General features: G+C 47.2%; 1 protein-coding gene across 1 annotated transcript in view; it reads right to left on the bottom strand.

Annotated features, from left to right (window-relative positions):
• Positions 1-17,703, bottom strand: part of ZNF451 (zinc finger protein 451) — a 55,503-nt gene extending 37,800 nt beyond the window's left edge. Inside the window, exons 1-3 of the mRNA XM_006272143.4 lie at positions 17,344-17,703; positions 7,707-7,790; positions 6,446-6,571 (exon numbers count right to left, since the gene is read on the bottom strand). Of these exons, the coding sequence (XP_006272205.2) occupies positions 6,446-6,571; positions 7,707-7,790; positions 17,344-17,421 (288 nt within the window). The 5' untranslated portion in view covers positions 17,422-17,703. The remainder of the gene's footprint in view (positions 1-6,445; positions 6,572-7,706; positions 7,791-17,343) is intronic.
• Between the last annotated feature and the right edge of the window lie 8,943 nt (positions 17,704-26,646).

Below are 26,646 nucleotides of genomic sequence, written 5' to 3'. Positions count from 1 at the left end.
ACTCCACCCACAACTGGACCATGGGTATAGATGGCTATACCCTGTACAGGAGAGAGAGAGTACGTAAAAAGGCCGGGGGCGTAGCTCTCTATGTTAAGGAAAGCTATGCGTCCCTCCAAGCTGATGTTGGCAACCAGGGTGGACAGCTAGAGACCCTCTGGGTTAAAATCCGTGGGGAACATAGCACAGGGGACACAACAGTGGGAGTCTACTACAGCCCTCCCACCCAAAGTCAAGAGCTTGACCAGGAGTTCGCCCGGAAACTGGCTGAGGCCACATGCTCCAGGACCATGGTTGTCATGGGTGACTTCAAATACCCAGACATCTCGTGGGAGATCACTCAGCAAAATCCAAGCTGTCGCAAAGCTTCCTATCGGGCGTGGATGACCTCTACCTGACTCAAAAAGTCTATGGGCCAACAAGAGGTAAAGTGCTGCTCAACCTGGTACTGGCTACTGGGGATGATCTAATCAGCGACCTAGTGATCGATGGGAAGCTGGGTGACAGCGACCACAAGCTGATCACCTTCACCATCTTCCGTAAAGCTGACAAGTCAGTCAGCAACACGGAAGTCCTTGACTTCAGGAAAGCCGACTTTGACAAGATCAGGAGGCTTGTCAGTGAGGCCCTAAGGGACCACGACCCCAGGGGGAGGGGAGTTCAGGAAGAGTGGTTGATCCTCAAGGGACTGATCCTCAATGCACAAGCTAATTCTGTTCCATCTCAGGGGGAAAGGCAGCAAGAGGACACAGCAGCCCCCCTGGCTCTCCAGGGATCTAGCAGACCTCTTAAGGCTAAAAAAAAAGGCCTACAAAAGATGGAGGATAGGATTCACCTTCAAGGAGGAATATTCTGCACTGGTTCAGTCCTGCAGGGAGCAATCCAGGAAAGTCAAGGCTGCAACTGAACTCCAACTAGCTTCGAGTATCAAGGACAATAAAAAGTCCTTTTTCAGATATGTGGGGAGCCGGAGGAAAAGTAAGGGCAACACTGGACCCCTGCTAAACCAGACAGGACAACTGACGCCCAGGAAAAAGCCAACATATTAAATGGGTACTTTGCATTGGTCTTTCATCAGTCCCATGGGATGCCCATGCCCACTACAGGACAGGGAGGTCCAGGTGAGGGAGATCCCCTACCCTCCATCAATGCTGATCTCACAAAGGAATACCTTAAGAGGCTGGATACCTTCAAGTCAGCTGGCCCTGACAATCTACACCCCAGGATACTCAAGCAGCTGGCAAGCATCATAGTCCAGCCTCTGGCACGGATCTTTGAGAACTCCTGGAGCTCTGGTGTAGTGCCCAAAGACTGGAAGAAGGCCAATGTGGTGCCTATCTTCAAGAAAGGGAGGAAAGTGGATCCAGCAAACTATAGGCCCATCAGCCTGACTTCTATCCTGGGGAAGGTCTTAGAAAAGTTTATTAAAGAAGCCATCCTTAATGGACCGGCCGACACCAACATCCTGAGGGATAGCCAGCACGGGTTTGTCACGAGTAGGTCCTGCTTGACCAATCTCATTTCCTTCTATGACCAGGTGACCTATCACCTGGACAAGGGAGCAGAGATTGATGTCATATACCTTGATTTCAAAAAAGCCTTTGTTATCCCATGATCACCTCTTGGCGAAACTGGCCAAATGTGGCCTTGGGTCCACCGTGATCTCCAGGCTGTGGAATTGACTCTGTGGTCACACCCAGTGGGTGGTAATTGATGGAAGTCAATCGTCATGGTGCCCTGTGAACAGTGGGGTCCCCCAAGGCTCTGCCCTTAGACCCATATTGTTCAACATCTTCATTAATGATGTGGACATTGGAGTCAGAAGCAGACTGGCCAATTTTGCCAATGACACCAAACTTTAGGGCAAAGCATTCACACCTGAAGAGAGGAGGGCGATCCAGGCTGACCTGGACAAGCTCAGCAAATGGCCGGACGAGAACCTGATGGTGTTTAACGCTGAAAAATGCAAGGTTCTCCACCCTGAGAGGAAAAACCTGCAGCATCCTTATAGGCTCAGCAGTGCTACACTGGTTAGCACTATGGAAGAAAAGACTTGGGGGTCATCATTAACCACAAGATGAACATGACCCTTCAATGCGATGCGGTGGCTAGTAAAGTAACCAAAATGCTGGCTTGCATCCATAGATGCTTCTCAAGCAAATCCCAGAACGTCACTCTCCCCTTGTACTCGGCCTTGGTGAGGCCACAGATGGAGTACTGCGTCGTTTTGGGCCCCACAATTCAAAAAGGATGCAAAGAAGCTTGAGAGAGTCCAGAGAAGAGCCACGCACATGATCAGAGGTCAGGAAAACAGACCTTATGGTGACAGGCTGAGAGCTATGGGGCTCTTTAGCCTGAAAAAGCTCAGGCTCAGGGGTGATCTGATTGCCACCTATAAGTTTATCAGGGGTGACCACGAGTATCTGGGGGAATGTTTGTTCACCAGAGCGCCCCAAGGGATGACGAGGTAAAACGGTTATAAACTACTGCAAGACCATTTCAGGCTGGACATAAGGAAGAGTTTCTTTACTGTTCGAGCCCCCGCGGTCTGGAATAGCCTGCCATCGGAGGTGGTTCAAGCACCTACAGTGAACACCTTCAAGAAAAGCTGGACTTGATGATCTTCCAAGGGAGGTCCCTTCCAGCCCTAATGTCTATGAAATCCCACACACCCAGTGGAGGACCCAAGAGGCCTGGTACCCCCAGTAAGAAGCCGCTTGCCAGGTCATATTATGGGGAGAAAACCTATAACATTATCTAGGAGTTACTATTAAAGTTCACTTGATACTACGTCGGATGAGTTGCTGTGTCATTACTTGAAGGGCTCTGGCAAAAAGAATCCCAGTAGTAATGGGGCGGGCGGGCAGGGAAGCTGCAGCCAGGCAGCTCCCGCCCCAGCATATGGGGCTCCAGCTGCCTTCCATCCACTCTGCCTGCCTGGTACTGTGAGCAACCTTCTGCAGGAAGTCGAGTGAGTAGAAGATAGCTGGCAGCTGGAGCCCCACACGCTGGGGCAGGAGCTGCCTGGCTGCAGCTAATTTGATTGGGCTCCACAATGTCTGCATATACTGGGCACTTGAGTGGGGCTTTTTGGCATTTTTAAAAACTTTAAAATATATCCCACAAATGCAGTTCCACAAAATGAACGATAGAAGCCTCTTATATATGACTACAAATTTTAACTAATAGCTTCAAAATGAAAAACTAAACACTTTAAAATTTGGAATTCATAAGATTCAAATTTAAAGCCTTATTAAGGTGCTCCTCCTAAACGAGCTTTCATTAAAATCAACTATTTCCACAATGTGTTTTGCTTTCAACTTATTATTTTCCAAAAGAGTCTTCTGATAGACTCTTTTGCACACCCAAACAAAGGAAAAAGGATTTAAAGCCCAATTTTGCCCCTCTACTTCATTAATTACACAAGTGACTGCCAGGGAACATGTGATTTGTTTTTGTGGGGCCCAAAGTATCTATATAGTTTTCTGGATTTTCTCCCACATTGGTGGCAAGAAGGTAGCTTGTGCAATATCCATAGGAATTCTCACGGACCTGACTGTGAGCTACGATTTCACCACATGGAAACAACACTGCATGCTTATTCAACTCAAAACCCAGCTATTGTAGTAGGAGTCACCACCTTATGGCTTCAGGGCATAGGTCAGCCACAGAGACTCCTGAAAAGTTTCCCTATAACAACTTCTAGATTTGGTACAGCACTTGAAGGGCATCACTTGCTGAGACAGGACAATAAATCCATACAAAACAGGATGTTGTAAAAAAACCCAAGAGGAATGTCCCAGGGGAGCCGGGGTTACAGGAGGGCCCCAGGCCAAAGCAAAAGAAAGCCCCCACTTACCTCCTGCAGGGTCCGAAAGGCGTGGGGAAACGCACACGGTGAAACCACCCATGTGGTTCGTTAGCCGCGCTCATATTCAGCTGGGGCCGGGTGACGTCAGTTGGAGACGCCACACAGCGGAGACAAAAAGCTGCCCTGAGGGCACAGGAGGTGCGAAGGCGAGCGGAGGCTCGACGGGAAAGCCCACACCCTGAGGGGCGCAGTTGCTGTGTCCGGGCAGCCCAGGACAGCAGGGCGGAGTCTGGGGAGGCAGCGGCAGCAAAGCCGACAGAGGAGCCGACAGTGAAGCTGGCAGCAGAGCCGGTGGAGGCACCAACAGCAAAGCCGGCAGAGGAGCCAGCAGCAAGGCCAATGGAGGCAGAGGCAGCGAAGCTGGTTACAGAACCGGCGGAGGCATCGACAGGCAAGCCAGCAGAGGCACCAACTGGCGAGCCTGCAGGGAAGCCCCGGAGAGGAGGTAACAAGGGCGGGGCCAACAGGAACCACCAACGGGGATTGCCGCGGGGTGCGGCAGAAGACCCCAAGCAGGGACAGATTAAGTGGCAGACGGGCCCCACTATGTCCCAAGGATAATCGGCTGGGACGCCATACCCAAGCGGGGCAAGCAACTGGGGCTGGGGCACCTAGGCACAGGGAAAACACGGGGCCCATAGGTTAAGGGCACTCTTTATTCCTTTGTGGCCTCCAGGTCCACTGACCACATCGCTTCGGCTGTCATGGTGGCGGGGATGGCACGCTACATCACAGGGTGGTTGGGATAGGGCACTAGGGATACGGGTTAGTCAGATCCAGGTCCAAGGGTCTCGAAGTCTTCACGTTCGAGCTGCAACCCAGGGACACAGACTCGTGGCTGGAGGGCCACAGGAGTCTGGAAAAGAAGCCGAGTGGAGCCAAGGATACCAAAGGGCCAGAAGACCTGCGACCCAAGGTGGCGAGTGGCCGGGGTGTAGGGGAGGTCGGAGCCCCGTGAGTGCCCGCCAAGGGGCATGACGACCCTGGAGGCTGCCTCGAAGGGGAACCCCTCCACTGAGGTACCATTCAAAGTCGTGGCAGGCGAGTTAAGGGGATCCCCAGATGTTAGCCAGGGTAGCCTTTGGGGTCCACTTGCAAGCCCGGGACAGGCTAGATCAATAGTCCGGGCTAAGGCAGCACAAGAACGCCTGGTAGAACAGAGGTGGGCACAAGGAGTTTGTGTTTAATATTGAAAACAATATAAAGCTTTAATATGCTGGTGATTCCTCACCTCAGGAGCTAGGAAGTGCCAGATGCTGAAATAAAGTCACTACTGCACAGAAAAATAAATGAAAATTAAGAATTACTAAACAAAATGCGGGGCAAAAGCTAAACTATCAACATGTTCTACTACCAAAGCAGAAATTAAAGGATGCGCATGATACTCCTACATTGAACCACATCTAAATTCACAGGCAAGTGGCATTAATCTACTAGTGATGAGAGAAGCTGTGCAGCAGAACCATGTTCAACATTGAAATAACAATTGTTATCCACAGCTCACATACTACCTTACAAAAGCTAGGTAAATCACTTCTACTTCTGTTCTACACGACAACAAAACTGGAAGGAGGGACTTGCAAGAGTTTGTCTGGAAAGAGGACTAGAACCTAGGCTTCCAGGGTCGAATGTTCCATAGCAACTTATACCTTTCCCCATCCTCAATTACAATAGTTCTATGGCTTATGGCAGAAAGTTACCAGAGATCCTGGTTTTCTCTGATAATAAAAAAAAAAAATCCTCACTTTTCGGATTTAAAGAAGTAACCCCAAATCCACATTTTCCATGATTAAAATTAAACAGCATATATCTATCTATATATTGCTGGCATTTCATTTTAATCATGGAAAAAATTGGATTTGGGGTTACTTCTTTAAATCTAAAAAAGAAGTGAGGATTTTTTTTAAATTAGAGAAAGCCAGGATCCCTCGTTGTTATTGACATTCCACACACTATATAGGAAAGTATGAAGTTTTGTCTAGGACAAAGATTTTTCAGAAGGTTTGGGGGGGGCTTAAATGCATTTAAAGTATATTTTAAAGCAACTGTAACAAGTTCTATGCCTTTCAAGTTATTGCACTACATAACTTTACTTTAAAACACACATCTCAGATTAAGAAGTCTAGTCCAGTTTAGTTATCAGAAAATAGTTATCAGAAATATTGATAAAGCAACAAATTTATACCCCTTAAGATCTTCAATTACAGCATGTAGACCTAGGCAAAAAAAAGAAAAATCTATTCAAGTGATCTAAAGATGCCAATAAACTATTATTCAGTATTTTGTCTATTCCATACAAGATGATTGGCACAACAGATACCCAGGTCTCTGCTGAGCATATGAACAAGTGTACGAGATGGTGCCCCTGGACTGCATGAAGTTGATATCTGCTCTCTAAAAACTAAGCTGATAGTAGAATTCATTAGGCTGAAGAACCAACAAGGACTTTTGGACATTATCAGACTGTGCTATATTTGAAAAGTTTAATATCCAATTTTAAGCCTCAATCTTTTTATTATTTAATGAGGGAAACAAATACAAGGCACAGAATGTCTCTTAAAATATCTGCCGTACCTTGAAAGCTTTGTTTTTCTCCTCTTTCTGCTGAATCTCTACTTCCACATGGCGTGCTAGGCGAGCTAGGGTTGAAGCAACCCTTTCTTTCTGATAGTCAATGTGATCTTTATGTTTTACTTTTCTCTATAATTAAAAGAAAAACAAGTTAATTTCATAACTGCTATACAGTGAAAAAACAAAACAAAACAAAAGACCACCACTGGGTCAAGAAAAGGCTATTTTACACACGACTCGCAGCTGGAGATGGAGCTCAGTACTCCCTCCACCCCTACAGCAAGCAACATAATCACCAGTCCACAAAGTCTCCTTCACTCCCTTTCTGGTTCTATATCCTGCATTCTGTTTATTTATTTATTTAACACATGACAGCTTTGGTAGGACACATACCTCAACTAGTTTTGACACTGCTTTTAGAAAGCAGGAAAGGTGGGTTTGAGCCTTCTTGAGCTCAGATGGACTTTGAAACCAAGTCTCCCGCTTTTAGAATGAATGCCATGCTGTTATATAAAAGATGGGGCCACAGGGCCACCTCCTTCTAGTGCTGTATTTCACAACTCAAACAGCCATTACTGCATTTTGTTAAGAGATGGGAAAGAATCCTATTGGTATGCATGGAGTACGCTCCAAACTTGCCAACCAGACTGGAACCAAGAAGATTTCTAGTTTTTAGATCTCATTAAGCAAGGGATCAGCAACCCTGTTCTTCTGATCTGTCCAGATCTTTTCAGCCTAAAATGAAACTCCAAGTCTACAGGAACTTACAAGGCACCTTCCTGTTTGATCTGAATGTTCACATACTTGGCCATTAGGAAGGCACTGAATGAGTACTTTATGAACTGCAATTCTGAACTCAAGTGCCCCAACTCCACTTAAAATCCCTTTTGGGACCTGGCCTAAGCACCGCTAGGAGGGAAATATTGCAGCTGGTGCTACTGTGAATACATTTTCAGCCAGTGAAGGAACAGACAGTAGCACCAGCTATGAAAGTAATGTAATGTACTATTGACCTGTCTGTAAGAGGGTTTTAGGTTTTATTTGGGGGTGGGGGTAGGGGAAGAGAAGAACAGATTATCCCCAATACTTTTGTTTAGTAACTATAAAAAGATAGCTGACTGCTAAACACTTTACACATCTTTTATTTTCACTGTAATTGCAAGTCAAAACTGCGAAGAAGCTACATAAAAGACATAAAACCAGGGCATTTGGAGAAGTACTATTTGGAATTATCATCTGAAAAAACACTTTATAACATACTCACATGAATGCTGGCACTGCTGCTAGGCTCTTCATCTTCACTACTGACAAGGTCAATACATTCTAGCACAGGTCTCAAAGGCCCTTCCTAAACAGGGTTGAAACAAGAAAGAATAAATAAAGTATATTCATATATATTAACATTTTGTATATCCTTCTATATTATCTATCAGGGAATTTCATGGGGAATTCAGGAAATTTTACTGATGGTTATCCTTAGCACCTGCTACAACAAAATCATAAACAAAAATAAAGCTGGAAGGGAGCTCAGGAAGTCATCTGTCATCTATTCCAACCAACTGCTCAAAGCAGAAACAAGCCACGTAAACATTTAATCTGCACTTTCAAAAAAAGAACAACACTATCTTCCAATCAGAGATGTGGGGCAGAAAATTTTCCAGTGATTTACTTTTTCATGGGAAATTTTCCATTTCTAAAAATTCATTGTTTCATAAAATTCATTAGTAACAATGAATGGATGTCAATACAATATTAGGCAAACTTGGCAGTTTCAAAGTTGTAATTAATGTTTTTCAGGTGATTATCCCTAGGAAGTGTACGCAAGAGGGTACATATAGGTTTTACTGATTTGTAAACAGGAGGGTAAATACACTTGCATAATAACCCAAACCAAAAATCAAGTTATGAATTCACCTAATTGGCTGTTCAGGTCAAATCAAAACCAAAGCACAGCATATCATGCACAGCATATTTTAGCACATTTGGGTGTGCTAAAATGAGTGTGTCAGTTTTCATAGATTCATTAGGGCTGGAAGGGATCTTGGAAGATCATCAAGTCCAGCCCCCTGCCCCAGGGGCAGGAAGTCAGCAGGGATCATAGGATCCCAGTAAGATAATCATCCAAATTTCTCTTGAAGGTGTTCAAAGTAGGTGCTTGAACCACCTCCGGCTGCAGTCTATTCCAGACCTTGGGGGCTTGGACTGTAAAGAAGCTTTTCCTTATGTCCAGCCTGAAACAATCATGGAGGAGTTTGTGACCGTTCGACCTTGTCATCCCTCGGGGTGCTCTGGTGAACAGATGTTCCCCCAAATCCTGGTGAGCACCCCGACAAACTTCTAAGTGGCCACCAGATCACTTCTGAGCCAGTGCTTTTCCAGGCTGAAGAGTCCCATGGCTCTCAGCCTCTCATCATAAGGTCTGTTTTCCTAACCTCTGATCGTGTGTAGTGCCTTCGCTTTTTTTCTTAAATTTAAATCAAATACGTAAGGGAAGTACATGCTATTCTGTATTGTCTTTACATTTTTACAAATATTCCAATACAAGTAGTTTCTGTCTACATAAAGCTCTGAATGTTTGAATATAACTTTTAAACCACATTAAGTGTGCTGTATTCAATTTTCTCTTAATCAAATATTTCAGATCAAATACTTGTGGCTATTGGGACATAAAATTAACATGGGAGTACTTTTTTAGTTTTTTACTCTATTTAGGGCACTGTAAAATTTTCCAGGAAACCTACATCTCTGCTTCCAATGACAGTGATTCCACCCCACTGGAAATCTGTCACAGTATTTAACCACCTCTCAGGAAAAACTTTCTATTTTGTATGCAATCTAAATTTTCCTTTACTTGGACCACTTGCATACCACATCTCCTTCTTCATTTCTCTTTTCTATTGCTTGTGCATTTCTTTCTCAATATAAATGTCAATTCATAATACCAGTTTGAGACCACTAATTTTATTTCTCATCCGTTTACTTTCCACACACTACCCCTGCCCCAGCCGTCTGCGGAGGGTTCGGGATTGAGAGTGTGGTCGGGGGTAGAAAGGTAAGAAAGATTTATTGACTTAACAAAAACACAACTACGCGTAGTAACAAGACAAAAGCAATTTGCGTCAGCAACTTATCGACAGTCCCCTCTGATGCCTGATATACGGCAAGCTTCTCTTTCCACAAAGTTCAGCCAAGTCAGGCGTCCCTGAACAACTCTGTCCGAGGGGTACCGGGAAGGACCCTGGAATGCAGTCCTTGGTCTCCTCGAGGTCCACGGTCCCACTGATCGAGGCAACAGCTAACTAATCCTTTTCACAGAGCTGTATCTTCCTTCTGAATGGTTTGCAGATATTCCAGTCAATTTAAAGCTTCTGAATGGTTCTGATAACGTACAACCACTCAGATTCCTTTTACTTCAACTGTCCTTAGACTGACCAATTAGCAGCACAAGCCTTGCATTCCTTTGAGAAGATAATTTTAACTACACCACAGGGCCTTACTACTTCTAGGCTTTGCTAAATTTACTAGGCCTTACTTTATACAAGGCATCACTACATCTTAAACTTTAATTAGGTTTTTAGCAACAACATATAGCTTAATATCTAAACAAATACAGAAAAACACTTGGTCTAATCTTCATAGGGCCTTCAGCAAGCACCTTTATCACACAGGCATAATTTCAGCTGTCACAACCCCCATTTTTAATTAGGTGTGTGATGTTTAAGGGCAAGGGTGTCAAGTTCAACCCTCCTCACAAGCCAGATCCTGATGAAACTAGGAGAGGAGGAGGAATGGGTGATGATGACACACCTGTTTCATAGTTTCATAGCTGGTAGAGTCGGAAGGGACCTGAACAGATCATAAAGTCTGACCCCCTGCGCCATGGCAGGAAAGAGTACTAAGGTTAAAACGACCCCAGCAAGGTGTTCATCCAGCCTCCTCTTAAAGACCCCCAGGGTAGGAGCCAGCACCACTTCTCTTGGAAGTTGGTTCCAGATCCTAGCCGCCCTGACAGCGAAGTAGTGCCTCCTGATATCTAGCCTGAATCTATCCTCTGCCAGGTTGTGACTGTTATTTCTTGTCACTCCTGGTAGTGCTTGGGGGAACAGGGACTCCCTCAATGCCTGCTGATCCCCCCTGACTAGTCTGTAAACGGCCACTAGATCCCCCCCCTTAGCCTTCTCTTGTGAAGGCTGAACAGGTTCAGGTCCCTTAGCCTCTCCTCGTAGGGCCTGTCCTGCTGACCCCTGTTGCTTGCTCCCCGACACCAAAATATCCTCAACAAGACTAAATGCCAAATTTTGGTAACCAGCCCCATCCCTGCTTTACCACCCTTGAATTTCCAGCCCCCTTGGAAGTCCTGCAGACCTGAAAACATGGCTCCATGAGCCGAATGCAGTCTGCAGGCTGTACACGTGACATGCCTAATTTATATCTATTTACTGTTAAGGAGCCCTATTATTTGAACAACTCCTGCTTACTTCCACTGTATCAAGGGAAGAGTTTCTTATGAAGAGCTGGAATGCTGGACATACTAACCAATGAAACTCAATCCAAAGCAAAAGTCAGTCTAGAACCAAAAAGCTACTCATCAGAACAGTTAAGAGTGAGGCAACAGAGTGTTAAGTAAGTAAGAAGGACGTTTGTAATAAATCTTCAGTGCTTAACATTGGAAATAAGTTTATGATTCCCTCCTCCTTAAATCTACTACTTCCACAAGCTGGTTATGGAGACTTACAAAAGCAACACTATCACATTCTTCTATGCCACCAACCTGCTAAGCGAATTGGCCAGAATTTCAGCTACCAGTAAAACATCTAAATTTAAAACAACACAGGGCTGTATTCACGTTCTAGAACCCTCCAGTCTCTGCTGTTATTGAGAGTTTGACATGGGAACAGAGTGAAATTAACAAAACTGGCATTAGTCTCATCCCTTCTATCCATGATCCCAGTTAAAACAGCAAAAATAGCCAGTCACTCAATTTCCACTGACCTTCAGCAAGAATCTTGTATCTAATTCTCCTTTGTAACTTTAAAGTATGACAAGGAAAGCTAATTCAGTCAAACCAATGACTGAATGGAGGTCACCTCTGGAAAGGTCAATAAGGAAGCCCAAGTATTTTAAGACAGAAAAGCAAGGTGTAACTACAGGCAGCCCTCGGACTTGCAACACAATTTGTTCCTGAAAACCGGTCTGAAGTCGAAACGTTGTAACTTGGAACCAATTTTCTCATAAGAAATAAAATTATAAACGGGGGGATTCATTCCTGAACCAAGGCCTAATACCCTATTTTCACCAAAAATAGCCCAGAATTTTGTATTCAATCAATTATAGATGAGTAATATAGCTACAGTATAAATACATTAATGTAAATAGCAATCATATTGATTTGAAAGGACTTCTTTGAGGTGACTTTGCTGGACTTTTTGAAAGGCTCTTCGTTGGACTTTTTGAAGGGTTCTTGGCCGGAGCCTTCTCAGGAGTCTTAGCTGCAGGTTTTTCTGGAAACTTGCCCGCTTTCTTTAAGGAAGTGTCCAAGGAAGTTTGGACAGATGTTCTCCAGGAAGATGAGCAACTCAATGAGCTTGTTCACTGGAGCGGCATCGCATCGGATCTAACGGTGTAAAGTCGAAACTGATGTCATAAACATTGAAACAGTGTCAATTTATACATGTTGCAAGTGTGAACCATTGCAAGTCAAAACCTTGTAAGTCGAGGACTGCCTATATAGGAATTATATAATTCCTATATAATACAGATTCTGAATACTGCTGAATACTGCTATTCAAGAACAAGTTCATATTCAAGAACTTATGGTTATCCTTACTTAAATTGTGATTCATATAATTTGTTCAAAGTAAATAATGTGCAAGGCAGGAGTGCCATGCGTTCATCTCTGAATAAGATGGCCATTAAGGGTGCTGACAGACATGAAGGAAAAAAAAACCCAAGAAAGAGAAGCATGTTAGTTCAATCTGGCTCCTCAGAGTCTGTATAAATTGGGCGATTCAGCAGGGCCTTATAGCACTTTTATCAAATAACTGATTTAATCATCTATTAGGTAAAAATGCTAAATAGCCCCACTGAATTGCCTGATCTATATTAGACATTGGGTGAGCTGGGTCAAAATAATGCAATGCCTCTTGTGGGCATAAATACGCTGCATTTGGTGTGAGGGCACGCCAAGCTGAAAGTAAAGAAACAAGTGAAAAACTAAGAGGTTACATTTTCTGAGGGGTGCATCAAGTCTACCAAGTGGTTTCTTGAGTCTAAAAATGTTAGGAACCACTGTTCTAGAAGGTGTACTAAACAGTTTGTGCTTGTGGATTGTGTCAGAGTAACCAGAGCTATAAACTACAAGTGCACCGATACATCAGTCCGCTATCGGAAATTGGCACCAATATAAAGAAAACTGTCTATATTGGAAATCGGCCTGATGTGGCTGATAAATGGCCCGTGCATGCACGCAGCTGCAGTGCAGCACATAGGCAGTGAGAAGCACAGCCAGCAGCGTGGAGAGCTGCATTAAGCTGGTAAGTGTGTTATGGTGGAAAGAGAGGGGAAGGGGGGGGGGGTGCAGATCAAGGACACCACAATGAGGAGGAAGTGGGGCTGTGGCAGGTGCTGCCCAGCCAGGGGGCCGGGGAAAGCATGGGATGGAGCCACGGCTCATCCAGTGTGGGAAGTGGGGGGGAGGACAACTCATCTGCTTACCTGGCAGTTTCGCTGCTGCTCCCATAGTTCCTCCTGGAGGGGCCCCTGGATCTATGCAGGGTGTGCTGCAGCGGCACTGGGACGGGGGTTATGGGAAGGGTATGGCAATTTCTGGGGTAGGTGCAGGCCTCCCTTGTAGCCCCCTCCTAGTGCTGCCGCCTCCCCAGCACTACCCCAGGCTGCAGCTGAAGCCTGCCCCACCTATGCCTCATGCAGATCCAGGGCACATGCCCCTCCCCATAGAGCGAAAGCTGCCCCCCCCCCCCAGACAAGCTGCAGCTCCATCCCATGGCCTGCTCCACCCCAGCTGGGCAGCACCTGCCCCAGCCCCACACCCTCCCTCAATGCAGGGGCCTTGATCTGCCCCCCCATGCCCCTTCCTTTTCCTCTGCCCTTCCACCACAACTTACCAGCTGTATGCAGCTGTATTGGACACTGGGTCAGTATCGGCCAATATGTCTCCTTAAAAATTGGCTATTGGTATCAGGCCCTAAAATCTGTCAGTGCACCCCTACTATAAACAATAGCTTGAGCTTGCCCAATATCCAAGGGGAGCCTTGTGTGGGGGTCCAATACAGCCTTTTAAGGGAAAGCATGATTAGTCGCAAAACAACATCTTATTTCAGTACTCTGCTTTGAAACACACATGCTGTCACTGCCATCCAGTGGCAATGCATAGGGGTGCTGGCAAAAGCACCGGTGCCCCCCCTGCAAGCACTGGCTGATCCCAGAAGCGCCTGCAGCCAATCCCAGAAGGGACCACCCCTGGGCAGCGAGACTGGCCACGGGAACCCCCGCAGCAAAACTAACACAGGAACCCCCGCAGCAAAACTAAGTTGGCACCAGTTGGCCATGCCACCATCCACCACCCTGCACCACTGCTCCTCATGCAGCCACTACTCCCTGATGGAGTGTATTTTTAAAAAGTGCCAGATTTTTGAGAATTCTGAAAAATGGATTTATGAGGTTATATTCCATCATAAAATCCTCCAAATAAACAAGTTTTTCTCTTATTCCTATTACATTAATTTAAGGTTGGAGTCTTGTTGTAGCCATGATGGTGCAGGAAATGCATGAGAAATGAAGCTTTTTTTGTGGTATTTTCTACTGGACCAATTGAATGATGTCCAGCGTTGTCTCCTAACTATGCAGTTGGCCCAGTAACAGATACCAAAAAAAAAAAAACCTGAGTAATTGTACAATTATTTTAGATGGAAAATATTTTTTAAACGATTAAACTAATTTCTACAATGCAATACCATCTTCTATTGGTAGGGTAGTATGTATACAGGAATCTTATCAGCCCAATGATAAATGCAGTAAAGGGGTCTTCAGTATATCAGTCCAGAGCATACACAAAGTACAATTTCAGAAACCATACTCCCAACTTCTGAAACATTTCATGCTGTTTCTAATTTATTCTGTATGGAATAACTCACTTTATGTATAGGCCAAATATATTATAAATCAAGACTCTGGTGAACTTTCAAAAGTAATGGCCAATAAAGATACAGAATATGTCATATTTTAAAACTTACTTTCACCATTACTAATCATTTCAAGTTAATATTAAATAAAAGTAATAGATCTGTGATTAAGTTTTAACCTTAATAAATAAGCCTTATTTATTTCCTGGTCAGCAACACTTCCTAGTTTAACACCCAGTAATTGTAACTGGATCAAGGAAAAAAAAGAATCTCTATATACTAATTGCCTACCTATCCTGCTGACAGCCTACAATAGAGAAAAGTATTCTTCCCTGCCTCATGTACCAACCTATGGAGCACCAGGTGAGCTCCGCCACTGAACAACTGACATGTGAAACCCAGTCTGCTATAGCACTTTTTGTTTAAGTGAAAGATGGTTTAGTAAAGGGGGAACAGGATGGAGTGGGGGTACAGACATGTTGTACTATGTACTAAGTCTGCTGCTGTTACCCATCATGGATCATGCTGCTTTCAGGGAAGTCCTAACACAGAGCTGCCCCTGAGAAGCCTTGTGCAGTCTGCCTGTCCTGATAGGACCCCCTCAAGCCAGTCCTGGGATGAAGTCAGGGCGCTAACCCACCGTGCCTTTCCCTTGTGTTTATTAGAAAGCACAGTGATTGAAGTGCTTGCTTATTAGCTTGGTATTAAGGAATCAATCTTCCCATCAAACTGTTGGGACTCCAGGTCCACAGTCACCACACTTACCAGGACTTTAAAGCAGGCAGATGGTAATGAAAAAAGTTTTTCCCCTCTCTACAGTAATCAACTAGTGTAGTAGTTGGAAGCTCGTCATTACCAGTTAGTTTTCATCACACCAAACATTATCCTGTGCACAAGGAGACTATATCCTCACTCAAAGTGTGAGAACAAGGGTAATTACAGAACAGACTCATTAAAAGTGTGCACAATTCACTGTAAAACTGAACTGTTATTTTAGTTACAGCTTCCTCCCACAGTCCTTCAACCCACTGCAGATGCAAAATTTCCCTTATTTAAATTTTGTTTGCGTACAACTTGTTCTTAAGCAGCTTCCCTGATAACTAAGTCATCCCTCCATTCTTCCTTGTCTCCTTCCACTACTATACTGTTTCACTGATAGTAGTGAGACCAACATAAATGCAAAATTATCCACACCTCATTTCCCTCATAAGCAAACTTCTTGCCACAGCTTTGCTCCTACAGGGCAGTCACCTGCAGCCCAGCACACCCAGCTCTAGCCCAACCCTGCCACTCCCACCCCCTGCTCCCTCCAGCTGCAGTTCTGGTCCTATGGGGCAGTCAGTAGCAGTCTGGCACCTGCCCTGCCTGGCCACAGAGAAGCAGCAGCAGCAGCAGCTCCTAGCCTGGCAAGATTGGGGCTAAAGGAACCAGAGCAAAAGGGAAGGAGAGCAGGGGATAGGAGGGCTCAGCCACAAAAATGGGGGAGAACGGGGTGGGAGAGAGAGGCTGCAGGCCCTCCCCTCTCAAGTCTCCCCATGCTCCTCCTCCCCTACCAAACAAGTTATTCCAGCCCAAGGCAAGCCATGGCTCAGCTTCATCTTCAGTCAGGGGCCCAAAGTCAAAGCTGGAGCTAAGCTAACCCACCTACCCCAAGCTGGTGTTCAAATCCATGATAAAGCTTTCCCTCCCCAACCCCCAGGCTGACTGGGGGAAAACCCCCCATCTTGGATTCAAGTAAATATGATAAAACCTAGTAATTTTCCTCTCTTCAGCAGGTAGCGCCACAGAGCCAGGTTCTGGCACCCCAGGGAGAACTTTATTCCACAAACAAACAGTCTCAAGGATTTTAAAGGGACTGGGATTGCTTGTGGAGTAAGAAATGCACCCTGTAGGATTACACCCGCTACTGTCCCAGTGAACCGTCCAGTTTTTCCATGCACCTGCCTGACAACTTTGCTCACCTGGCTCCTCTGCTCAGTCATTTGCTCCTACCAGAGGCAAGTAATCCCCAATACAACCAGCTTTACTGCAATTTCTCAAGCTTCCATGAAGCCCTCAGGCACCACCTGTCTGAACCTGCACAGAACTCAGCAGAACCGTGGCCTCAAGTCAACAATGCCCTGTCGCTATCGATTTCCTTCTCCCAAGTCCTGCAACTCCTGGCAAAGACCTGGTTTTTTCTTTCGCAGTAAATGAAACGCAAGCCTAGGGAGCACGCGTGAGAGGGGGGGAAAGGGGCAGAGGGTGAGGAAGGGGCTCCACTTCCACAGTGTCTGGACTGACACTGAGACCTTGCTTTGGAGCAGCATTTTTCAACTCATGGGTCAAGACTCAAAAGTGGGTCTCAAGACTATTTAAAAGGGTCCTGAGCTGCGGCAGGGTAGAAAGATAGAAGGAAGAGGCAGGGGAGAGAGCTACATCGCAGCACTGGCACCGGACCTGGTGCCCATGCCTGCTGGGGCAGAGCAGCCAGGAGGCTGGTGGGGGCAGGAGGGGCCAGGACCAGGCTGCTTGGCATGGTGCAGCCTTGCAGCCCCAGCCCAGGGAAGGCTCGGTGCCACAGGCCTCTCCTCCTCCCCGCTCCAGCCTGTGCAGGGGCCAGACCTGTTTTGCTGCCGCAGCTACTGCGCGAGTGGGATGGGGGCAGCTGGGGGCCCCTGTGGCAGAGCGCAAGGGGGGGGGGGAGCAGTGGGCTGCGGGTCAGGACTGAGGGACACCAGCATGGGAGACTGGGGCCCAGGCCCCAGCGGCAAGACTCACGCTGACGAACTGCACGTCCTCTTCGCTCTCCGCCGGCGCCTCACGCTTCGGGGCCCGGGCGGGGCCCACGGCCTCCATTGCCTGGACGCGGCCGAGCTGCGGGGTCCGCCCCGCCCCGCAGCTCGCGCGGGTAGGACGCGAGGCCGAGGGAGGCCCCGCCCCGAGCCCGAGGGCGCAGGGGGCTGCAAGTGTCAACCCCCGCTCCGGCGGCGGCTTTCAAAGCGCCGGAGGCCGGTTGCTAGGACACGGCCGTGGGGCGTCTCCCGCCGCGTCACCGCAACAGAGCCGCACAACCCAGTTCCAGCAGCGCAAAAGAGCAACCCCGCCAGCGACTCGCGCGGTGGCTACTGGGATCGCCAGGCCCCGCCCCCACGCCGCGGCTCGTTGGCCATGTGCCTGCCTCTTGCTTTCGAGGCGCCTGCGCGGTAGAAGGGGGCGGGGCAGGAACTGTTACAGGCGCGAGCCCCCCACCACCTCATGTCCCCAGTAGACAGCGGATAACATTTAAAGGACCCGCGGCCCCGCTGGTGCGGGGGTGGGAAGCGGTCTGAGGCCGGGGCTGTAGGGGAGGCGCCCTATAACGCCCACCTTGACTGGGGAAGAGCGGGCTCGGGGTCGCGCGCAGGCCAGGCCCTGCGTCGCTCCCTCCGCTGCAATGGAATGGGAGGAGCGGGCGGCAGAGCCGTGTTCCTGGTCCCGCCCCGGCTCCCCGCCGCGCCTGCGCAGTGAGAAGTGCTGGTTGGGTGAGGGCAATGACGACGATTACCGTATTTACACGATAATTTCAACCCTTGTGCAATCAAGACTAGCTAAAGTGTTCAAAATTTCCGGCAACTTTGGAGGCACTTAATTGGTGAGCATACACAAAACGTGACTTTCAGGTTTGCTATCAGCACTTTCTTATGACACTTGCTTCAAAATAAAAAAAATGCTTCAAGTTTGAGGATCCAGTTCTCACTCACTCATTGGCAATTTATAGCAAGCGATAGAAATGAATAAGACTTATTTGCATAGTTTTTTCAGTGTATGGTAGTTTTTCAGCAAATATCATAATTTTGAGCTTCCTATTGGATAATTTCATACTTGCCACCTGGCAATGCTGGATGAGGGGCTCAATTTGCAGCCGGCAGGGCCTTGCCCTCAGCCCACTGGGCTCCCTGCGGCCCTAGTGCTGGCTGGCTAGCAGGACGCGCTGCTGTGTGCTCCGCCGCGTAGCTGCCACCTACAATTTTGAAGCAAGCGCCTGGCAGTGGCGCCAGCGGCTGTAGTCAGGCAGCACTGTGGGAGTCACTTGACTTGACAGCTTATTAGTTTCCCTGGGAGCCCTTCTAGGGGCTTCGTCCCTGGGTGTTAACGGCCCCCCTCTCCTTTGTAATGGTCTCGCTGTGCCACCAGTCCAATTAGCCTTTGCTTTGCCATGCTGCTGGCTGCTCCCCACTCCTGCTGACCCTGCAAACTGCTTTTTTACTCCTTCCAAAGAAGCAATATTTGTTTTTGCTTCGGTCTTAAACTGAATGAGGCAGCCCTTGGCCCCTGGCGTATTAGTAAAGCTTCTCATTTCCTTTTTCCAGGAGAAAAACAGCAGTTGTGTTACACGGGAGGATGTGCCTCACCATCTCCACCCCACTTCTCAAAATCCTAGATACTTGTAGTGGTCGTCACCTCTCTTTCATTCCTGTTCCACCCAAACTTGAAACCTACCTGCCTAGGAGAAGCAGTGGCCTTTCTGTGCGGGCACCCCTGAGGGAGTCAAATGACTTGTTATAAATCAGGGATTCAGGTTTTCTGTTTGCCGCAGAAATATCCCCTTTAAAAGAGAAAAACCCAGGAAAACAGGTTTCCCCTTGCAGACTGACAGTTCCAGCCTGCAAGGAGCTGCTTGGGGCTGGGGGGAGTGGGGCACAGCAGGTGCCACACAAATGTGCACATGCAGGTGGCAACCAGGAGGCATGGTAGGAAAGCAGTTCTCTCCGGGTAAGTCTATGCAGGGGGTCACAGGAAATGCATTGGGTGGGGGGCATGTGCCCCCGCAGATTTCTGCACTCATAGTGGGGTGCAGGGCATGGGGTTGCAGCTGAGCCAGACCAGCTCCAGGCAGGAGCCATTTCTGCAGCTCAGCAGGGGGGACCCAACACACGAGGGAGTGCTGCACTGTCATGGCTACCAAGGTGAGGCACCCCCTGCCCGCCCAGCAGCAAGGTGCAGAACTCTGCATCAGCATCTCACCTTGGCAGCCATGGCAGTGTGGCGCTCCCTCCCACTCGGGTTCCCACCTGCTGAACTGCAGAGGCAGCTCCTGTATGGAGCTGCTCTGGCCTGGCTGCAGCCCCCATCTTGCTGTGGGTGTAGAAATCTGCGGGGCACATGCCTCCCCCTCACCTGTCTGTGCCCCCCAATGTGCTACTTGTGCCCACACCCCCCACTTCCCCACACACCCACCCCCTTCCTCACACATTGGGAGCAATAGGTCAGGAGTGATGGGGCACCAGCAGGGCTGGGCTTCAGGAGTAAGGGGCACCAAAAGGGCAACAGCGTTGGCAGGTGCAGGGCACCTGCATATCAGGGCTGCTCAGCACCACAAAGTAGCAAGTGAGACGGCCGCAACTGGACCCGTGTCTTGTATATATGTATTCGTATAGTGGCATTTCATTTTAATCTCGGGAAAAAAAAAAAAAAACAAAAAAAACAAAAAAAAAAAAAAAACAACCCACAAAAACAAAAGATTTGGGGTTTGTTTGTTTTTTTTTTAGCAGAGAAAGCCAGGATCCCTGGTTATAATCCATCTAACGCCTGCTAATCTCCCTTTGCTTGACAGGTATTAATGACTCTTTTTTAATGGTCTTGCTGTTCCACTATTCAAACTATCCTTCCTTTTGCTATGTTGCTATTTGTTGGCCATTCCTAGTAATGTCTCTCTTCTATTTCACAGCCCTCCAGACTGCTTTTAGCTCAAGCTAAAACCCTTAGGCTCAGGTGTAGTAATGAGTCAAGGTATTGGAGGTATTCAAGAACATGAGATTTTGTTTTCAGAATCTGAATAAGAGATATAAATTTCACTATAATGGCTATATGACTAATAAAACTATTTTTTAGCTACTTTTGCCTAGTCTGTATTTTTAAAATTTTATATATGTTCCAAGACATTAGCGCACATCCTTGGAAGGTTTCTGCTTTGATCTTAAACTGAATAATGTAATGTTTTTCTAGCTGTTTCTGGTCTCTCTGAAGCTGCACTGTCTGCCTTGCCATAACCTGTACCCTACACCTGATGGAAAACACACAAAACTTCTCTTGTAACCATCCACAAAAGACTGTAACCCTTCCCAAGGACCTTAGAGTCAAAAGGGCCCTGCTCATTCACACAGCCTTTCCAGCAGGGAGATGAATTTCCCTGCTCTCTAGCTTCCTATTGCAAACACGACAGGAGGTTCTTACTTAATCCCAAGAGGACCATAGCATGTAACCATGTCCATTACTCTGCCTGACCTAGGCAAACAAAGTCTCCCAATCAACAGTAACAAACAACCTCTCCTGCACAAAACTTACAACCTTAGTCACAATTACCATACAGTTCTACTTTACTACAAGCCTTAGCTAAACCCTCTAGAAAGGGTCACCCTGTACCAACAGATTCCCTGATCAGTCAGGTTATTGCCCTTGTGTCCTGGCTAAGTGGCCAATTGTTGGGCTGAATTTTAAGAACCAGCCCCTATACCTTTGTTCCAGGTGAGCACAACCCTCAGACTGACCACAACACATGCCAGTTGATAATAGGCGAGTTTATTGATACAGAGTGATAACAAAAACCCACAACACAAACAGTTCTATATCTACCAGTCCTAGGGCTGTCATCAGAGTCAAGGTACATCTGGCCAGGATGCAATTGTCACTTCTGAGGCTCCCTCTTAGGTGTCATCGGTCTGGAGGTGGGATTTCGAGGCTCACAGCTCTCCTTGGTGGGGTACATAAGACAGGCTGCTGGTATGTCCTCTGTCCATGGTGGCCTTGGGGACCCTTCTCGGGGAACGGGGATGGGGACCATCAAGTGTTTCCTTTTGTCTTTGGCATAAGAGACATCTGCAAAGCTTCAACAAACCGCTGACATCAAGGATTTTTCAGTTGCTTAACCCGTTTCTCTAGATGTTACTTAATACATTCCTATACAGTAGAACCCCAACTTATGCATACATTGCGTTCCTGAGAAGCTTCACGTATCGGAAATTCATGCAACTTGAAGTGAATTTTCCCATAGGAAATAATAGAAAATTGAGGGGTTGCGTTCCTTGGACCTCACATTTATGACACCAAAGGCACCAAATGCAACCTTTTTCCAACCAGTGCTTTATTTATTGTCAGGGGATGGGGTCCCCAGGGATGGCCTAGATACTCCTATGGCTCCTTGACTATGCCAATCCTGCCCAACGGGCACCCTGTTTCTCTCCTGCCATGTCTTCTTGGTAATTATTATGAATAGGATGGCTGCTCTCAAGATTGTTTGGACACGGTCCTGATGGACCCCACTGAACCCTGTGGGTTCTTGGACCCATTTTGGGTCCTGCACAAGATGGTTGCTTCATAGAGCACCCTCAGCCTTATGGGCTCCAAAACCACACCTTTGCCATCTGCGAGGCTTGGGGCATGGCATTTACACATTGCCCCTCTGGGGCCTTAATTAGCTTGGCCTCCGATCATCACTGGGCTCTCCACAGCCCTGTCTCCACACCCCTGACGCTGGGGTCTGTTCACCCCGTTTGCCTCCACTCCCCCTGGCACTGGGGTCCGCTCAACCCCTTTGTCACCGCACCCCTGGCACTGGGGTCCCCACACTGTAGTGCCCCCCCGCCCCAAATGAGGCCTCCTTCTTTCCCAATAGCCTCAGCCCAATCCACTGGTCTATAAACAGCAATTAAAATGAGCCCCTGGGCTATAACATAACACCAGCAGTTTAGGTTGTGCTCTGTCCCTTTAAACAAGTCAAACCCGCACCCCCCCACCAAGTGCCTTGCAGGCTAGGGTACCTGGTGGGCTCCTGGAGCCTCGTTAGCCCTAAGTGCAGCATATCAGGTAGCCACAACATCTCTAGGCGATTCCTCCCTGGAGGCTCCTTCCCTTTTGGCTGCTGACAGAGAACTGACCCTCTCATCCCAGCCCTGGGGTTTATATGTACCCAGGGCCCTGCCTCTTCCCATCAGCTGACCAGCTGCAGGTGCAGGCCAATTCCCTCCTTAGCCTGCTGCCACAGTAACCTGCACCTGTGAGGTTCCTGCCTGACTGCTAGGACCCTCTCTCTAGGCAGTTTCTGCCCTTAAAGAAGCAGACACCTTAGTGCCCTGTGACAATTGTATTACAAAAACAAATTGTAAACATATTTATTCATTTACATTATAAGTAAAATAATAAAAAAATACAAAATGGACATGCAACAATCTTTAATCCATCCATCAATGGGAAGCAAAATCTTCATCCAGGTCGAACACATCAAAAGATGGTAGTGATATCTCTCCCCCAGAAGTGGCTGGCTTTTCCGCAGAAGTGAAGGGCTGGGAGTTGGTTGATTGAATTGAGATAGTGCTGTCCCGCTTCCTGAAGAACTTGCCCAAGGAAGACTGCACTGAGCAGCGCTGCTTCTCCCTGTAAAGCTCCGTGTATCAGCCATTGGCTTCCTTCATCAGCCTGGCATCCTTAGCACTTCTTTCATGATTGGGGTTGTTTTCATAAAAGAAAGCGAGGTAACCATCCAAAAGTTTGAACACATCAGCCATGCCTTTCATCGTGAGAACTCGGGGGGGAAGCGCCTTTCATTTTCTTCCATGGGCTTTTCCTCTTCATGACTCTTCCTATCCAGCCCAAGAAGATCCTCATTTGAGAGTTCCTCCCTATGGGAATCGAGCAGCTCAGCCACGTTTTCCTCATTGACCTGCTCAAAGCCCACACTTTTAGCCATCTCAACGATGTCATGTCTTGCATCACTGATAAATTCATCAGCAGCAAAGCCTTGGAAATCATTCATAACAGCAGACCAGATGTTTTTCCAGACACCATTAAGGCACTGCTGTGTAACATCATTCCAGATGTCTCCAATAATGTCTATGGCCATTTTGTTGTTAAATGCCTTCCAAAATTCTTTGACATTTGCCTTTTCTTTTGACTCTGTCTTATTGATAAGCTTCTTGAAGGTCCTCCATAGATAATAGCTCTTGAAAGCTCGAATAACACCCTGATCCATGGGCTGGATGGGCGACGTTGTGTTCTGTGGCAAGAACAGCACCTTAATGTTCTCACTGATGTCACCAAAACTTGGCGGGTGTCCTGGAGCATTATCAAGCAATAGAATTTTGAAACTTTTAAGGCTGTGTCTATGAATCAGCATCGAATTTTCAGATACGGATTCACCCGAATTGAATCAGGGACGGTGATCTGAATCAACAAATAGAATTGCTGTCCCTGATTTGGGGCGAATCTGAATCTGAACTGAATAAGGCCTGCTTTGCACACCCCTACTAAATTTCCCCTTCTAACCCTCAGGGACAGCTACAGCCAAGGATTAGTGGTAGGAGCAGAGATCCTAAACTCCCTCCTTAGTTTCTCGGGTAATCTACAGCCAAGAGACATCCATAAACTTGTTTATAACTCATTCCTTCTTTTTCCAAAAGAAAAACATCTCTGAATCTCTGGATTGGCAAGAATCCAACTTCTCCTGTAAGCTCAGGGAATTCTACAGTCTGAGTTGTGTACACCAAAAGAAAAATAAACATGGAGCTTCTTCTGTATCCCTTCTTTCGCAGTTCTCTGCCACTTAAATGTTACATAAATTGCCAATTGCCCAAATCACAAGCAAGACCTTATAAAGGAGGATAAGGCAAGATGTCGCATTTATTGATTAAGTGCTTAATACACGCACACACCACATTCATACTCCAATTTGTGTTCTGCGCTGGTATACGTTACCAGTCTTATCAGTGCTTGGATAAACTTAGTGGCCAGCCAAGGTGATCATGAGTAGGAGCCAGGATTCTGCCAGTCCGTCTTGTCAGGCGATGCTCCAGGATGACATGCAGAATAGGACCCAGAATCAATATATCTTGCCTCATCTTCTATAGCCTTGTCAATTCAGCCAGTCCTCTGGGCTTTTGCTGTGTTCTTTCTTGAAGGTCGATTGCCATTGTTCCCTCACTGTTCTGGGGCAGATTCTTCTTGTTTTGGTCTGCATTCTTCAGCAAGTTGCCACCTGATGTTTTCCTTTTCCACAGACACACTGTCACCCATTCTCTCACACATACAGCATACAAAGATTGAGCACTTATGTCAAGCTACAGATCAATACAAAATGGAGTTTCTTAAGGCAATGCAAAACTCAGGAAAATACATAAGATTAAAAGCAATTGGCAAAAGGTCTATTTGTATAACACTAGGCCCCTAGTATATTAGTAAAGTTTCTAGTTTAACTAGAGACAGATATTTTTTGTGTTACACAGTTAAGTGCCACACCATCTGCACCTGCATTTTCAAAGTCCTAGAACTTCTCATGGCTCTGTGCTATAGATTGGCCACATGGAGTGGGGTGAGGAAGCAGAAGCAAGATCCTGGCAGTGCAAGGCCCAATCCAGGCAGTGGAGGGCCAAAATCTGGGCATGTGGGCCCTGATCTAGGCACCAACCCCCCAGCATCCAGTTGGTGGACTGGCGCCTTGCACTGGTCATCCAGCCTATGGGGCCAAAAGGTTGGGCATCACTTGCCTAGATAATGTTGGTTGAGGTGCAGGCAAAAGAAGCTATAATCCACACTTAGCATGTTTGTGTTCCAGGGGCTGCTGTGATACTCTGTGGTAGTCATGTAATCCCTGCCTGGCTCTAACTCTAGGGTGCCCTCCCCTCTCCTACTCAGCCACCATGCCTTTGGTGCAATTCTTTTTTTAGAAAGAAGACTACCTAAGGATTCTAGAGTGAGACTAAACATGGGTTCTGTCCTCCCCATTACCCACTCCCATGCTTCGCAAGCGATACTCCCACATGCTTCCCCTGGGCTCTGGGCTCCCAGCCCCAGTCCCTCCCCCTCCTGGGCTCTGGGCTCCTTGGCCCCTTTGGTCTCTGGCTGTGGTCCCTGACCTTTAGTCCTGCCCTGGTCCTGCTCCTAGGCCAATTGACTCCCTGACCCCAGAAGTCATCCCTGACTTTTGGTCTATCTAGACCCTGGCCCTACTCCTAGGGGAGTGAGACCTGCAGGCACCCAGGCCCTGCTGATGCTCACCCCTCTTGGGTTCCAGACCTCTGCACTCTCTGGCCCTGCTGACACCATTCTCTCCTTTCCTGGGCTACAAGCACCCAGACCCAGTCCTCGCCCCCTTCCTGCACTATGGGCTCCTTGCCCCCCTCAGCCTCCAGCTCTGGTCCCTGCCTTTCAGTCCCACTAGACCCTGGCCCTGCTCCTAGGCCAGTGAGACCTTCAGGCTTCCTGGCTCTGCTAACATACACCCCACTGTGGGCTACAGATCTCTGGGCCCCAAGCCTTCTCTTCTCAGCCCCTCCTGGGCTCAGGCTCTATCCCTGTAAGCCCTAGGCCTATTGTTATGCAAATGAAAGGAATGTTATGCAAATGGAATAAATACCAGCTTTAGATTAGGTAAATAACAAGGGTATAGACTTTTGCCTATTGCCTTAATCTTGTGTATTATTTTGATGCTTTTTTGTGTATTTTCTTGAGTTTTGCACTGCCTTAAGAAACTCCATTTTGTATTGCTCTGTAGCTTGACATAAGCGCTTCTCAACCTTTCACTCCTTTGTACGCTGCATGGGTGAGAGTGTGTTTGTGGAAAAGGAAAGCAACACTTGGTGACTGGGTGAAGAATGCAGACAGATAAAAGACCAAGACAAAAAGAATCCTCTCCAGAACAAAGAGAGAACAACATCAATCTGCCTTCAAGGAGGAACACAGTGATAACACAGCAAAAGCCCAGAGGACTGACTGAATTGACAAGACTATCAAAGGTGGGGTGAGACGTGTCAATTTTGGGTCTTGTTCTGCATAACATTCTGGAGCATTGGTTCAGCTGATGAGATGGACCGACAGAAGCCTGACTCCCACTTGTGATCAACTTAGCTGGCCTAAGTTGACTTGAGCACCAATGAGACTGGTGACATATACCAGCACAGAACAGAAATCAGCATATGAGTGTGTGTGTGTGTGTGCATGTACACTAAGTACTTAATCAATAAACATGTCTTGCCTTGCCCCCTCTTACAAAGGTCTTGCTCATTTTGAGCTAACTACTTAACACTATCTCTGTCAAGGCGTGCCTCTGCCACT

Source organism: Alligator mississippiensis, chromosome 1 (assembly GCF_030867095.1).
Source record: "Alligator mississippiensis isolate rAllMis1 chromosome 1, rAllMis1, whole genome shotgun sequence".
NCBI lineage: Eukaryota > Metazoa > Chordata > Crocodylia > Alligatoridae > Alligator > Alligator mississippiensis.
This window is presented reverse-complemented; position numbering and strand designations above follow the sequence as displayed.